Below are 14,257 nucleotides of genomic sequence, written 5' to 3'. Positions count from 1 at the left end.
TCTTTTCTTTGCAATTCAAGCTTAAATCCATGAAGATTGGGCCTTCGATGCTTGTTCTAATTCATACATGTAAACTCTGAAACCTCTCCACTTGATCTAAGGGGATCTAAAATCTAAGGTTTCTTTTACTTAAATGGAAGGAGAAAAACTTCACCATTACAAATTGCATATTTTACTAGAACAGGCAAAGAAATTTAAAAGTGCTTGTGTAAACCTCTACTGGTTGATACCATCCCACACCAATCCCACACACTGCTCTGCTGATAGGAAATTATAGCAGCAATGGGGAAATGGCTGGGCTAGATTTGGAAGTCCATCAGGCCAGAGGTCCTCATCTCTGCTTTAGGGACATAAGAACACTGCTGACCCCTTCATCGACAAATATGGAGAACCCCTCCCGTCTCACCCAACAGAACCCCGTGACCTAGTCAATGCAGTTTCGTTAAAGGACTTCAGTCCTGACCTGCAGTGAAGTTTTGTCATCCAGCAAGAAATGCCTGGAATAATCTTTTCCATGATGCCCAGACAGGGAACAGTGTGAGATCAAGTTATATCAGTTTATTTCCAGCACCTATAGATGAGGTCCTGTGTAGAAGAATATATAAATAAGAAGAGTCTTCATAAACTGTAAACTGAAACAACAGCTTAGAAGTCTTTTTGGCATATATGCAGTCAATTAATTGCAATTACATGCAAACACGATGTCCTGGCTGTACAGCAGTATTAAACATGTAACTGAGCTCATACACTCAATTTTATTTAGATATTTATTTAATTTATATACCACTCTTCATCTAAGGACCATAGGGCAGTTTAAAGTATAAAAACATATGAGACAGTAACAAACCAAACAATATCCAACACTATAAAGCACATTTGAAACACATTATCACAGTTTCAAGCACCCAGAATTCTTCGAAAGAGTTTCCTTTAAAGGTATGTTGCAAACACAGCTTAAGAGCACTCTCGTATATCGCTGTAACTGTCATGACTTCCCACAAAGAGTCCTGGGAAGTGTAGTTTAATATCAGCTCTGTGAGGGGTCTCCTAACAACTCTCAGCACCCAAACTACAATTCCCAGGAATCTTTGGAGGAAGCCATAACTGTTAAAGTGGCATAAGAGTGCTTTAAAGGTATATAGTGGATGTAACCTGAAATAGCCAGTTCGTTGCCAATAATTTACTTTAACTTGTGTGCCACAATCCTCTCTAATCATGGCGGTTATGTCAAGCATATGTGACTGTTCTTGACACAAACAATTTAATATTGCAATCAACATAAAATCAGTTCATGCTTCTCATTTTTTCGTATTGCTCTTGAGTGGGTATAATTCTGCACAAGTTAAGCACTTGGGTCCCATTCATTTCAGCAGGAGGATTAAACTTGGTATTCCAAATGTGACTTAAACATGTCTAATTTTGACTTGCTAGTGCCCTAAGATTTTAGTTTCCCTGGGTACCTACCGTCTCTGGGGCACACTTAGGGTTGTTGAAGACTTTCTTAATGCTTCTAAACTTCCCACTGAAGCTGAGGGTAGAAAAAGAGACAGCATATTGTATCTGACGCAGTCGTACGAGGCAGCTGAACTGTTCTAAGACTGTTTTTTCATCCTTCCACCCCAACCAAGGAAGGAGCTATCTAGACAACCATCAGGCATTTTGTCTGTTTATAATTCTGCAATTCCTCGTTGAGCTATTTTATTGGGTGGTAGTGGTGACTCAATGGGTGGAATTAAGCTGTGACTGGATAGGGTCAGGGTCAGGCCCTTTGGCTGGATCTTTGCTCCTCCAGACTGGTGGCTTATTATGGGTGTATTCTGCAACATCTGCTTGACACAGTAACAGGGCACTATTGGCAGATTTCTTCTGCTTGGGTTTGTTCCGCTTGCATAATGCTACCACATTATTGCTATTCTGAGAGACTATAGCACAACAAAAGGAGGACAGAAATAAACTGGAGCATTTGTGGTATAAAAAAGTTCCAGGCAAAAAAGAAAGCAAGCATGGAATATGTGCTGATTGGCTCTGAAGCCGAATGACGGCCCCCAAACATCTGCAGTCCCAGATAGCCTTGAAAGTGGATTCACATGTGATCCTCCCAATACATACCCCGATTTGCGTGGGACATCCCAGAATTACAGAGGCTATCCTGGATTCTGAATGCACCTTGGAATGTCCCATTTTTTGGTCCGGTGCTGTTGCACGAACCAGTGGCATGCACCAGTGAGCTGGACCAAAAGATGCTCGTTCTTTGCTCTCGTGCTCTTGCACAAGTCATCTGGCTCCTGCATCTGATTTTGTGCGTGTGAGAGGGCAAGCCAATGCTGTCATGAGCACAAATCATCATTGTTGCACAATAAAATAATAATAATGTTCGGAGGGGCCCTAGTGTCTCAGCTCATATTCTGTTTCCTGACCAGCTGCAGTCCGGAAGCTGAGAGAATTTAGTAAGGGACCCCATCCCTGCCACTCTGTCCACCAGCCTTACTTCACCTTGGAGAAGAGTTAGACTTTGAGTACCAATCTTAGCTTGAGTGTCCAAAGTTCTTGGAAATGCAGGTTACAAAGATGGCTGGGTTTCTGTTGGGAATTCCAGTGTCTGGGTAGACTTGTCTTGGGTTCAGTTCCTGAGGCTAATTCTCTCAATGAGGCTGAGTCATGCCAGCATGTCCCGGGCACCGAACTATCTCTAACGTGTAACCCAGCCAATTCTGGGTCAAACTGGAAGCGGTAGATAATGTATATCCTGAAGTGCTGAGATAATTCAACAACTTTTGTTTTATCCCCCAACACTTGCAGCATGGCTGCAGGATTGCTCATAAGGATAAATTATACACAAAGATTGCAATGCATGTATCTTGGGCAATTGATCTGGCCATGAGGGTCCTTAGCCGGAGAGTCCCCACGGTGGCAGCTCTGCGAGAACTCCCCTGCCACAGAAGTGGCACTAGTATCAGCCCAAATCACACCTGAAATCACGAGTTTTTGCAGAGTGCTTCTCTACCAGTGGCGGAAGTGGTCAGGCAGGCAGAGAAGTGGTGCCAGTGGCAGCAGGGCAGGGCAAGGTGGCACTTCCCATTTTGCCTCAAGCAGCAAAACAGGACACAGCACCCTGGTTCTTGGGCCCCTGTGGGAGATCAGACCAGCTCCCACACTGCACTCCTGCAGTAACTTACACTTCTCGGCAGGCAGTTCTTCTGCTTCTTCCTTCGGCTGTGGCAGGAGTAGCTCAATGCCTCTGAGTATAGTATACCTGATGACTGGATAATCTTTTTGAAATTGTAATAATAAAAAAGACAAAACATAATATTACACCAGAGGATTCCCAATCTCACCAATCACCTTTCAGAAGGTCCGGTTACCCCAGATAGGATAGATGCAAATCTCTGTGGTTGTTAAAAGCACAGAGAATACTTTAAAGAAAACTGTTCAGAAGCCAGAATTCCATTCCCTTGATGGAATAGACACTTAATAATTACTTGACATGTGCTCAAGGCATTTTTGGCTGGCTAACTTCTGAATAGTTTTTCTGTCAATGAATGCTTATGTGGCATCATCATGCATCTTAAGCCTCAAGACTTGAGCTATATGTAACTTCTCAGCGAGCCTGAAACTGCTCAACAAACTAATTGCACAAGGTTGCCAGCTTGAAGACTCCTGGAGAAAAAATGATTTTGATTTCAATAAATAATAATAATAATAATAATAATAATAATAATAATAATAATAATAATAATAATAATACAAGTTACATTGGTTAGTGACTTTATCTTGCTCAAGGCAACCCAAAGCAACTTACAGAGCAATGGGCAAAGGGGGCTAGAAAGGTGAGATAAGATTCTGTGGAATATCATAGCACCCATTAGCTTGCTGTGGCCACGATGGGAGGCTCAGAAGGTGGCTTTCCTTCTTTTTTCCTTTCCCTTCCTTCCCTTCCCTTTACTCTCCCTACTCACTCTGCCCCTCACGCTGGCCACATCAGCGCCAGGACCTGTTTAGTGGCCTGTCAGGGCAGGGAGGGGCTTAGGGATCAAGGAGAACCACGACCCTGACATGTCCCAGTTCAGCCCACACCATCCAAGGAACATCAGCCGTGGGTCGCCAACAGTGATGGAGCTTTCCACTCCCATGGGGGGAGGAAGAAACCTTTGCCACAGACCTGCCTCTCTGCTGACAGGGGTTGTGAGTCCTTCCACTGCCTTGTCTGCTGCTTCAGCCACTCTCCCACAAGGTTGTCATCCAATTTTCAAAGAACTTAGAATTTTTAACCATGGATTCTGACTTAGTCATAAGTGGGCAACTGTGTATTGGAAGAGACTGTATATTGAAACTATGGAGCTAAGCAAATTCAACAAGAGAGCATTTCAGATACTTTGAAATACTTCATAATAGTGTTGTGAGTTTTGGTTGTGTGCCTGGGTCCCTTCGGATTCCTGTATCCTCCAAGGATTGGCAATGGCCCCCTAAGTACGGGTTGTGAAGGTAACAAAGGAAGTGGTTCTGTGCCAGAGAGCAAATGGGTGGGCCCTCCTCCCTTAATCGACCAGTAGTTTTGGGACGAGCGCAAAAAGAATAAATGCCATGGTGCATCTGCAGCAGCACAGCTGGATGCCTTCATCTGCCCCAGCTGCAACAAAACATGTCTCTCCCATATCGGTCTCTACAGCCACAGCAGACACTGTAACTCTCCAACTTCACCTCCAAAGGTTCACTCTTCCATTGTCTTGTGAGACGAGTCTCACACTGCTCAGAGTGGGGAGGCATGCAACAATATAATTAAATATGACATGATCTAAAATGTCAAGAGATGGTATTTATTCTGCATTATTGGAATATATGGGCACATGAAGACAAACATGCAAAAACACTCACACACACTTTTTGGTCAGATACATATGTCATAAGGTGTAACAGATGCAACAGAGCACATAGAATCGGCACACTCGTGCTTACCACCAGTGTAACAGCTGGGCCTCCTAGTTAGTTTTGTTGTAACCACTGGAGGAGAAGGTTCTGTTTTCTCTGACTTGGGTTTTTTGAAGCCCCTCATTGCCCTCCAAGTGCAATATCTGCAAGGATAGCGTTGACATTGGCATACTGTATTTAACTGAGACAACCAAAGGCATTGTTACTGGCTGGGACAGTCACAAAAGATGGGACTGCACGACAAAAATAGTTGCCAAACCAGCTATAGCTTTATTGAGCCCCTGCTGATTTGGCCCCAGAGCCATTCTTCCAGCCCTGGTGTCGCTGCAGCTTGCAATGGCTGAATAATAGCTGTTTGTGTTTGCATGGTCACGCCATCACAGATTAATTTATCACATAAAGCATGCACTTGCAAAATGGCCATGATAAGCTTAGCAAATTATAATCACACCTATTGTTTTATCCCAATTAAATCCTCATCCTCCGATATCTGCTCCCTAATTTGGCTCCTCTTGAATTTGATTTTTTAAATGTTGTTGTTAAGTTGCAAAGGCAACTTTGGGTCAGATTCAATGAATCTGTTTATAATCTACACGCAATGGCTTCACCCATTACCATTATAACAATAATGCAGACATTTTGCCTTTCTAATCTACTTACTTCTTCCAGTAGAATAATAAAACTGGAAAGATACTCATAAAAGCAGAATGATAAAGAATCCTGTTCAGCACACCTTCAGCAATAAAATTTCGGATCTGAATGACCTGTGCATCTGTGAGGTTGACCTGGACACAGAAGAAGAGGCCATATCAGGAAGCAGATGACAACTACATCAACCTTCAATTAAAAACATTTCATAGCACAGCTGATGTCACTGGATCCTTTGGGATCCTACCTTTCAACTGAGGGCTGAATGCATGAACCTGCATGTGAGGCTTTCTTTGGGGGAAACAGACGCACAATACTAGGGAGGTCATAGTTGACATTTTATCGTCAGTGTGAATCTGGTTTCACAGCTTCCCTCCCACATCTGCATACCAGCAATTTAAGCAGTGGCTCATCCCTCAGTCTTGCTCTGTATCGTGCCTCTGTCAAGACCAGCCTGGAGTCCAATGAAGCCTCCTTAGAAGAGGGCCCCATTTTCAAGCCTAGCTCTCATGAGATTCTAGGAAACTCAGTGGACACTGGCAACCCTCTTGAGACCATCTCCCAGGAAGATGCCTCACTTGAGGAAGCTACCCCTGCCCACTCAAAATGGTGCCACTGCCACAGAACATTGCCAACACTATCAGAGATCACCTCTGTTGCTATCACACTTGGTGATTAAGCAGTATGCATAGAAATAGCTAAAACAAACATATATCTAGCTGAGTGCATATACTGTTGGAAGTGCTGGGATGCAGCTCAGCTTGCACTGAAGGCTGATGTATCTCCATGAGAAAGGGGAGATGGGGAGTGGAGCCTCCAGGCTTTCCGGTCTGTCCTTCTGATCTTCCTTCAGGGTTAGACTACCGGTATACACTGTACTCTTAGCACTGCTGACTTCACTTCCTGTGTCCATTCCCTTTCTTCTTCTTATGTGTGTTCCTCATGACAATAGGCATGATTTGATGTCTACTCCTGAGATACAAGAGCAAGAATGGCTTACTGCATCTCCATCTTAGCCAGAGAGAACTAGGGATCTTTCCTATCAACATGTATTTCCAATAACAAATACTACCTTTCTTTCCCCTCAAAAACCCGGAGTCTCAGCATGATTATATCCAGGGGAGTCTGTCTCTATTCAGCTTCTGCCAGCATTTTACTCCAAATGCTACCATTCACTATGGCGTTTAGCAGAAGTCCCAATGGCTTCATTTTGTGCCCAGCTGTCTTAGAAAACTTGGCTCCAGCCTCTTACCCTCAGTTTAGGTGGGATATCTGAATTCAAAAAGAGCTTGTTGATGGTGGACACTTTGCTCTTCAGAAAGGCAATATCTTTCTCGGTGTATAACCCAAGGGAGGTCAGGACGACCACGGAGTCAGAGAGGTAAAAAAACCTGCGGCAATAGAAGACAGACACAGAGCAGAAGATGGAGAGATGGGTGGGCAGTGGGAATGGGGGTATGTTGGACACAACACAAAACGTGAGGCAGGATCTCATCATCACAACTGGTGGCTGGAATCTGGACACTGGGCAGTACAGGCAATATCCGGGGTCACCGAGAAGGATCTTTATCAGGGTCATTCTCATGCTGATAAGAGGAAAGCAGGCATATAAACTCAGGACTAATTCCAAGATGGTCCCTGCTCGTCATGTAGACCAATGAGAAACCAGTGCAATCGGAGCTCTTCCATTGTCACCATTAAGCACCTGATGGTACATGGCTGGTAGGAAGCATTCAGTAAACAAACAAACAAACAAACAAACAAACCCAACAACATAAGCAATATTTCTTGATCAGGAGCTGGCTGAATAGCAGGAAGCAGAGAGAGTAAGAATAAATGGACGGTTATCCCAATGGAAGGATGCAGAAAGTGGAGTCCCACAAGGACTGGTGTTGGGACCTGTCCTTTTAACTTGGCGAGGCTGCCAAGTTTGCTGATGATATGAAATTGCTGAGTGTGCTTATATCTAAAAAGGATTGTGATGGGCTCCAAGTGGATCTCTTCAAACTGCATGAATAGGCAGTAAAATGGCAAATGCAATTTAATGTAAGCAAGTGTAAAGCGATGCACATTGGGACAAAAGAAAATTCCTAATTTCACATGTGTGCTCATGAGATCTGGACTGGCAATGACTGACTTGGAAGGAAACCTTGTGGTCATAGGGAAAATGTTGACCTTGTGTGTGGCAGCTGTTAAAACAGCAAATACCACACTAGGTATTGGGATTGAAAGGGATTGAAAATTAAACTGCTGATATCGTAATACAAATCTATGGTGTGACCACACCTGGAGTACTGTAGAATACCATTTCAGTTGCCTTCCCTCAAAAAGCTATTACAGTGGTGGTGTTGTTGTTTAGTCGTGTCCGACTCTTCGTGACCCCATGGACCAGAGCACACCAGGCACTCCTGTCCTCCACCGCTTCCCACAGTTTGGTCAGACTCATGTTTGTAGCTTCGAGATTACAATGGTACCTCGGGTTAAGTACTTAATTCGTTCTGGAGTTCTGTTCTTAACCTGAAACTGTTCTTAACCTGAAGCACCACTTTAGCTAATGGGGCCTCCTGCTGCTGCTGCGCCGCCGGAGCAAGATTTCTGTTCTCATCCTGAAGCAAAGTTCTATTTCTGGGTTAGAGGAGTCTGTAACCTGAAGCGTCTGTAACCTGAAGTGTATGTAACCCAGGGTACCACTGTATAGAGTTAGAATAGAGCAATCAAAACATTTGGGACTTTCTAGTTAGGAGAAAAGGCAAGTAAGGGGAGGCATGAGATATCTGCATAAGATTATTTGTGGTATGAAGAATTGGGAGTATAGGAAAGTTTTTCTCCCTCTCATAATACCAGAATTCATCCAACGAAGTGGAGCCTTGGAATATTCAGGACAGAGAAAAGAAAGGACTTCTTCACATACCACATAGGTTAATTTGCAAAATATAGCGATGGCCACCAAATTGAATGATTTAATTTTTAAAAAAGATTAAAAGTGGAGGATAGGCTATCATGGCTACTAGCAATGATTGGCTATGTTCTCCCCCCCCCCCTGTCCGAGGCCCTGGGCCCGTGAATGCTGTGAGGGCTCTTGGGCTCAGGTCCCAGCTGGTGGGCTTTCCATAGGTAAATAGCTGGCCATGTCAAGTATAGGCTGCCGAACCAGGTGGCCCTTTACCTGATCCAACAGGACTCATTTTTATATTCTTAATATAATCCAAACTGGCATTTTTACCAGATGACCCTACATGGTGATACTTACAGCACAAGGTACCACCTTGCTATGTGAGGGCCAATTTAGATGTGATTATGACAAATGCTTCTGTTCAGAGATTTGCCCCGTTAAATGTCTGCTCTGTTCCCGCATGGAGTCCATGAGGTGTGCAAGGCATGGCAGGAGAAATAACAGAGGCTTGCTCACTCACTTCTCCATCTCCAGGTAAAAATAGAGATCGTTGACCAGGAAGTTGACTGAGATGAGGCGGCCAAAGATCTTGCGCCTCACTTGCGGCACTTCAGCGTCTTCTGACGTGGAGCCGTAACGCCCACTCACTCCACTGAAGCTCCCACGGGTCTGAGGCGAGGACTGAATAGCTATGAAAGAAAAGGGAGGCCCCAGTCACAGCACCTCCCATAACCACCTGCAGGCCACCAGGCATATTAAAAAACGCAACTCGTATGTTCCACATAAGTTAATCTGCTTTGATACTTGGGAGTTGGGCAGAGTTTCACTGGGCTTGCAGAAAAATATCACTCAGCCTTCCCTTTATATACCTGATCTTAGTTCTCTGGGAAGTGGAGTTCCTGGTTTTTGGAGCAGCATATTCCTGATACTAGAGTTAGAAGCAAGGCATGAGAACAAGGCTGGGCTGGGTGGAGCCATGTAAACACTGCACATCTTTGCACAGGACTCTGTGAGCAAAGTGACAAGACTTGGGCCTTTTTAGTTTACAGGAAAGATGAGCAAGAGGAGACAGGAGAGGGGTGTATACAACAGTGGCGTAGCGTGCGGGGTGCAGGGGGGGCCGGCCGCACCGGGCGCAACATCTGGGGGTTAGGGTTAGGGGGCGCAAATCCATGGGTTAGGGGGCGCAAATTACTTGCCTTGCCCCGGGTGCTGACAACCCATGCTACGCCACTGGTACACAATTCTGAAAGGTGTGGGGAAACTGCACCGGGAAATGTTTTTCCTCCTACTCTCATGACACTGAGCAAGCACAGGAAATAAAACCAAGGAGGAGACTCCTGTCACCTGCCCAAAGGCCAGTCATGTGGGAACAAGAGACTTTAAAAGCACGCACTTTCCTTCTCATTTTTCAGTTCCCGGTGGAGGAAATCTTCAAAGCGTTTGCGCTGCCCTACGTAACTCATTGCCTTTCGGAACTTGCAGACAGTCCTGATGAAAGTACCAAGAATATTCCAGTACCTTCTCTGTAGAAGAGAATAACGTTACGTACATCCCATGGTAGTCACAGTAGTCTCTCAGTCTCACAGTAGTAACAACAACAACAAGAAGAAAAAGAACCTTAAAGACCAACAGATCGATTGCAGTCTGTTTCACCTGGTGCACAAAGCATTAGCCAAGGGTAATGTTAATATCAGGACAGATAGAATGCAGTGCCATGGAAAGCTCTGAAAAGGGACTGAAGGAGACACATGTGGGCGAGGAGAGGGAGGGAAAGGAGCTGTGGAGTGCAGAGTTCTGAAACTAGCAATGGGCATGTCCACAGTGCAGCAGTCCATGTGGATGTGCAGATGCAAGTCTCCCCGTTAGCGTGGGGTTGTTCACATGACGTCTTCCCCATCCCAGTGTTTTCACAGACCTTTCCCCACTTTAAATGCACATCCCCCCCAAAAAAATCCTGGCCATTTTGGAGTTTCCAAGGATCAACATGCACACACTCTGCAGTTAAAGGGGGGAAGTGTCCAATAAAACACTGGGGGTGCATCATGTCCCTACATTAATTGGGGAGGGGCGGAAGGCAGGTGCAAATCCACATTTTGCTCTTCTGTGGACTAGTCAAATGTTAGATTTGCACAGGGCAAAAGGTGCTTGTGTGCTCTCCATGGACTGCTGTTTGGGGAAGGAGTGAACACCCTCCGTATCACGTGCAACCACAAGTCCCTTTGCACCCAAGATCTGGAGCTCCCCCCAGCCCCATTTTCTCCATGATTGGAGCACATCCAGTTTTAGACACATGCATTTGATTCTGCTGACAGATTGAATCAAAAGCAACCTCCAGATTCAATGGTTCACCTCCAAATATGTCTCAGTTTCATAGCCAGTAATTCCCGGCCCAGCAATGAGTGGGGTGAACATGGGGATGGATGAGATCAGGAAATTCCTTTTAGCAAATTGTGTCTTCCCCAACATGTGTCTTTCCTCAACATTTTTGAGGAAAAAATCCTTAAATTGAGGGAAAAATCCTTAAATGAGGAAAAAATCCTTAAATAAGAGACACGGGGGAATGATTAATGGACTTCAATGTCTGTACACTAATGCGCAAAGCATGGGAAATAAACAAGATGAGCTTGAGCTCTTGGTACAGCAAACTAAATATGACATAATAGGCATCACTGAAACCTGGTGGGATAAGTCCCACGATTGGAATGTAATAATGGGGGGATACAATCTATTTCAGAGAAACAGACCAGACAAGAAAGGAGGAGGAGTGGCGTTATATGTCAGGGATGTGTATACCTGTGAAGAGATCCAAGATTTAGAACCTCAAAGCCAATGTGAGAGCATTTGGGTCAAAATTAAGGGAGAGAAGAATAACAGAGACCTCATTGTGGGAGTTTACTATAGATCCCCAAGCCAAACGGAGGACATAGATGATGCCTTCCTGGAACAGATGGCCAAGCATGCAAAAGGAAGGGAGATAGTAGTAATGGGGGACTTCAATTACCCGGATATTTGTTGGACGTCAAACTCAGCCAAGAGCATAAGGTCAAACAGATTCCTCACTGGCCTTGCAGACAACTTCATTGTCCAGAAAGTGGGAGAAGCAACAAGAGGAACAGCCATTTTAGATCTGGTCCTAACCAATGTTGATGACCTGGTTAGTGGGGTAGAAGTGGAAGGATCATTAGGCGCGAGTGATCATGCTCTTCTGAAGTTTACTATACAGCGGAAAGGAGCAGCCAAGCATACTAGGACTCAATTTCTTGACTTTAAGAAAGCCGACTTCATAAAACTTAGGGAAGTGCTGGGTGAGATCCCATGGACAGCAATACTAAAAGGAAAGGGAGTTCATGATGGCTGGGAGTTTGTTAAGAGGGAGATAGTAAAAGCACAACGTCAGGCAATACCAATGAGACGGAAACATGGAAGGTGCCTAAAGAAGCCAGGGTGGCTATCTAAAGCAGTGTTTCCCAACCGGTGTTCCCCGGCACACGAGTGTGCCGTGAGACACCGGCTGGTGTGCCGCGAGATGCCTGGAGGGAGGCGGGCGAGTCGGGCGGCGAGAGGCGGGGCGGGGGCGGCGAGGAGAGGCCGCGCCTCCTGCTGCTGCCTGGCGCTCCTCCTCGCAGCCGGCAGCGCTGCCTGGGCGCCTCCGCGCGACTCTGTCTCGCTGGGTTTGGTCTCCCAGCAGAGACGGGTCACACGCGCCCCTCCCTCCCTCCCTCAGCCTGCGCGGAGGCGGATTGAGCGCAGCTGAGAGGAGCTGCCGAGGGAAAAAACGTTCTCTTTTGTGCGTCCCTCCCGGCGTGACGCTGCGCGCTGACGTCACGGGGCGGGGCTTTAATGGTGGTGTGCCGCGAGATTTTTTTTTAGTACACAGGTGTGCCGTTGCCCAAAAACGTTTGGGAAACACTGATCTAAAGAACTTTTAACTGAATTAAGATTAAAAAAGGATGTGTACAAAAAATGGAAAAGGGGGGAAACCACCAAAGAGGAATTCAAACAAATAGCCAGCACGTGTAGACACAAAGTCAGAAAAGCTAAAGCACAGAATGAACTCAGGCTTGCTAGAGAGGTTAAAAGCAACAAAAAAGGCTTTTATGGGTATGTTCGTAGCAAAAGGAAGAACAAAGAAACAGTGGGGTCACTCAGAGGAGAAGATGGTGAAATGCAAACAGGGGACACAGAAAGGGCTGAACTCCTCAATGCCTTCTTTGCCTCAGTCTTCTCCGATAAAGAAAACAATGCCCGACCTGAAGAATTTGGAGCAAATGATTCAGCAAAGGAAACACAGCCCAGAATAACTAAGGAGACAGTACAAGAATATTTGGCTAGTTTAGATGTATTCAAGTCTCCAGGGCCAGATGAACTGCATCCAAGAGTATTAAAAGAACTGGCAGATGTGATCTCAGAACCACTGGCAGTCATCTTCGAGAAATCCTGGAGAACAGGCGAAGTCCCGGCAGACTGGAGGAGGGCAAATGTTGTCCCTATTTTCAAAAAGGGGAAAAGAGAGGACCCAAATAATTACCGCCCAGTCAGTCTGACATCAATAGCAGGGAAGATTCTGGAGCAGATCATTAAGCAAACAGTCTGTGAGCACCTAGAAAGGAATGCTGTGATCACCAATAGTCAGCATGGATTTCTGAAAAATAAGTCATGTCAGACTAACCTGATCTCATTTTTTGACAGAATTACAAGCCTGGTAGATGAAGGGAACTCAGTGGATATAGCCTACCTTGATTTCAGTAAGGCATTTGACAAGGTGCCCCATGATATTCTTGTAAAGAAGCTGGTAAAATGCGGTCTTGACTCTGCTACCACTCAGTGGATTTGTAACTGGCTGACTGACCGAACCCAAAGGGTGCTCATCAATGGTTCCTCTTCATCCTGGAGAAGAGTGACTAGTGGGGTGCCACAGGGTTCTGTCTTGGGCCCGGTCTTATTCAACATCTTTATCAACGACTTGGATGATGGACTCAAGGGCATCCTGATCAAATTTGCAGATGACACCAAACTGGGAGGGGTGGCTAACACCCCAGAGGACAGGATCACACTTCAAAACGACCTTGACAGATTAGAGAACTGGGCCAAAACAAACAAGATGAATTTTAACAGGGAGAAATGTAAAGTATTGCACTTGGGCAAAAAAAATGAGAGGCACAAATACAAGATGGGTGACACCTGGCTTGAAAGCAGTACATGTGAAAAGGATCTAGGAGCCTTGGTTGACCACAAACTTGACATGAGCCAACAGTGTGACGCGGCAGCTAAAAAAGCCAATGCAATTCTGGGCTGCATCAATAGGAGTATAGCATCTAGATCAAGGGAAGTAATAGTGCCACTGTATTCTGCTCTGGTCAGACCACACCTGGAGTACTGTGTCCAGTTCTGGGCACCACAATTCAAGAAGGACACTGACGAACTGGAACGTGTCCAGAGGAGGGCAACCAAAATGGTCAAAGGCCTGGAAACGATGCCTTATGAGGAACGGCTAAGGGAGCTGGGCATGTTTAGCCTGGAGAAGAGGAGGTTAAGGGGTGATATGATAGCCATGTTCAAATATATAAAAGGATGTCACATAGAGGAGGGAGAAAGGTTGTTTTCTGCTGCTCCAGAGAAGCGGACACGGAGCAATGGATCCAAACTACAAGAAAGAAGATTCCACCTAAACATTAGGAAGAACTTCCTGACAGTAAGAGCTGTTCGACAGTGGAATTTGCTGCCAAGGAGTGTGGTGGAGTCTCCTACTTTGGAGGTCTTTAAGCAGAGGCTTGACAACCATATGTC

At 45.4% G+C, this 14,257-nt stretch overlaps 1 protein-coding gene across 6 annotated transcripts in view; it reads right to left on the bottom strand.

Annotated features, from left to right (window-relative positions):
- RGSL1 (regulator of G protein signaling like 1) overlaps nucleotides 1-14,257 on the bottom strand; it is a 50,873-nt gene that overhangs the window by 2,514 nt on the left and 34,102 nt on the right. For all 6 annotated transcript variants that reach the window (XM_081193284.1, XM_081193285.1, XM_081193281.1 and 3 more), the window contains 8 exons: nucleotides 9,864-9,993; nucleotides 8,988-9,156; nucleotides 6,827-6,965; nucleotides 5,587-5,711; nucleotides 4,954-5,069; nucleotides 3,177-3,269; nucleotides 1,465-1,528; nucleotides 464-585 (listed from right to left, as the gene is read on the bottom strand). In XM_081193284.1, coding sequence (XP_081049410.1) covers nucleotides 549-585; nucleotides 1,465-1,528; nucleotides 3,177-3,269; nucleotides 4,954-5,069; nucleotides 5,587-5,711; nucleotides 6,827-6,965; nucleotides 8,988-9,156; nucleotides 9,864-9,993 — 873 coding nt within the window. In that variant the 3' untranslated portion in view covers nucleotides 464-548. The remainder of the gene's footprint in view (nucleotides 1-463; nucleotides 586-1,464; nucleotides 1,529-3,176; nucleotides 3,270-4,953; nucleotides 5,070-5,586; nucleotides 5,712-6,826; nucleotides 6,966-8,987; nucleotides 9,157-9,863; nucleotides 9,994-14,257) is intronic.

This window comes from Podarcis bocagei, assembly GCF_964188305.1.
Source record: "Podarcis bocagei genome assembly, chromosome: 5".
Classification (NCBI taxonomy): domain Eukaryota; kingdom Metazoa; phylum Chordata; class Lepidosauria; order Squamata; family Lacertidae; genus Podarcis; species Podarcis bocagei.
Note: the sequence above shows the minus strand (reverse complement) of the source record. Positions and strands in the feature narration are given on the sequence as shown.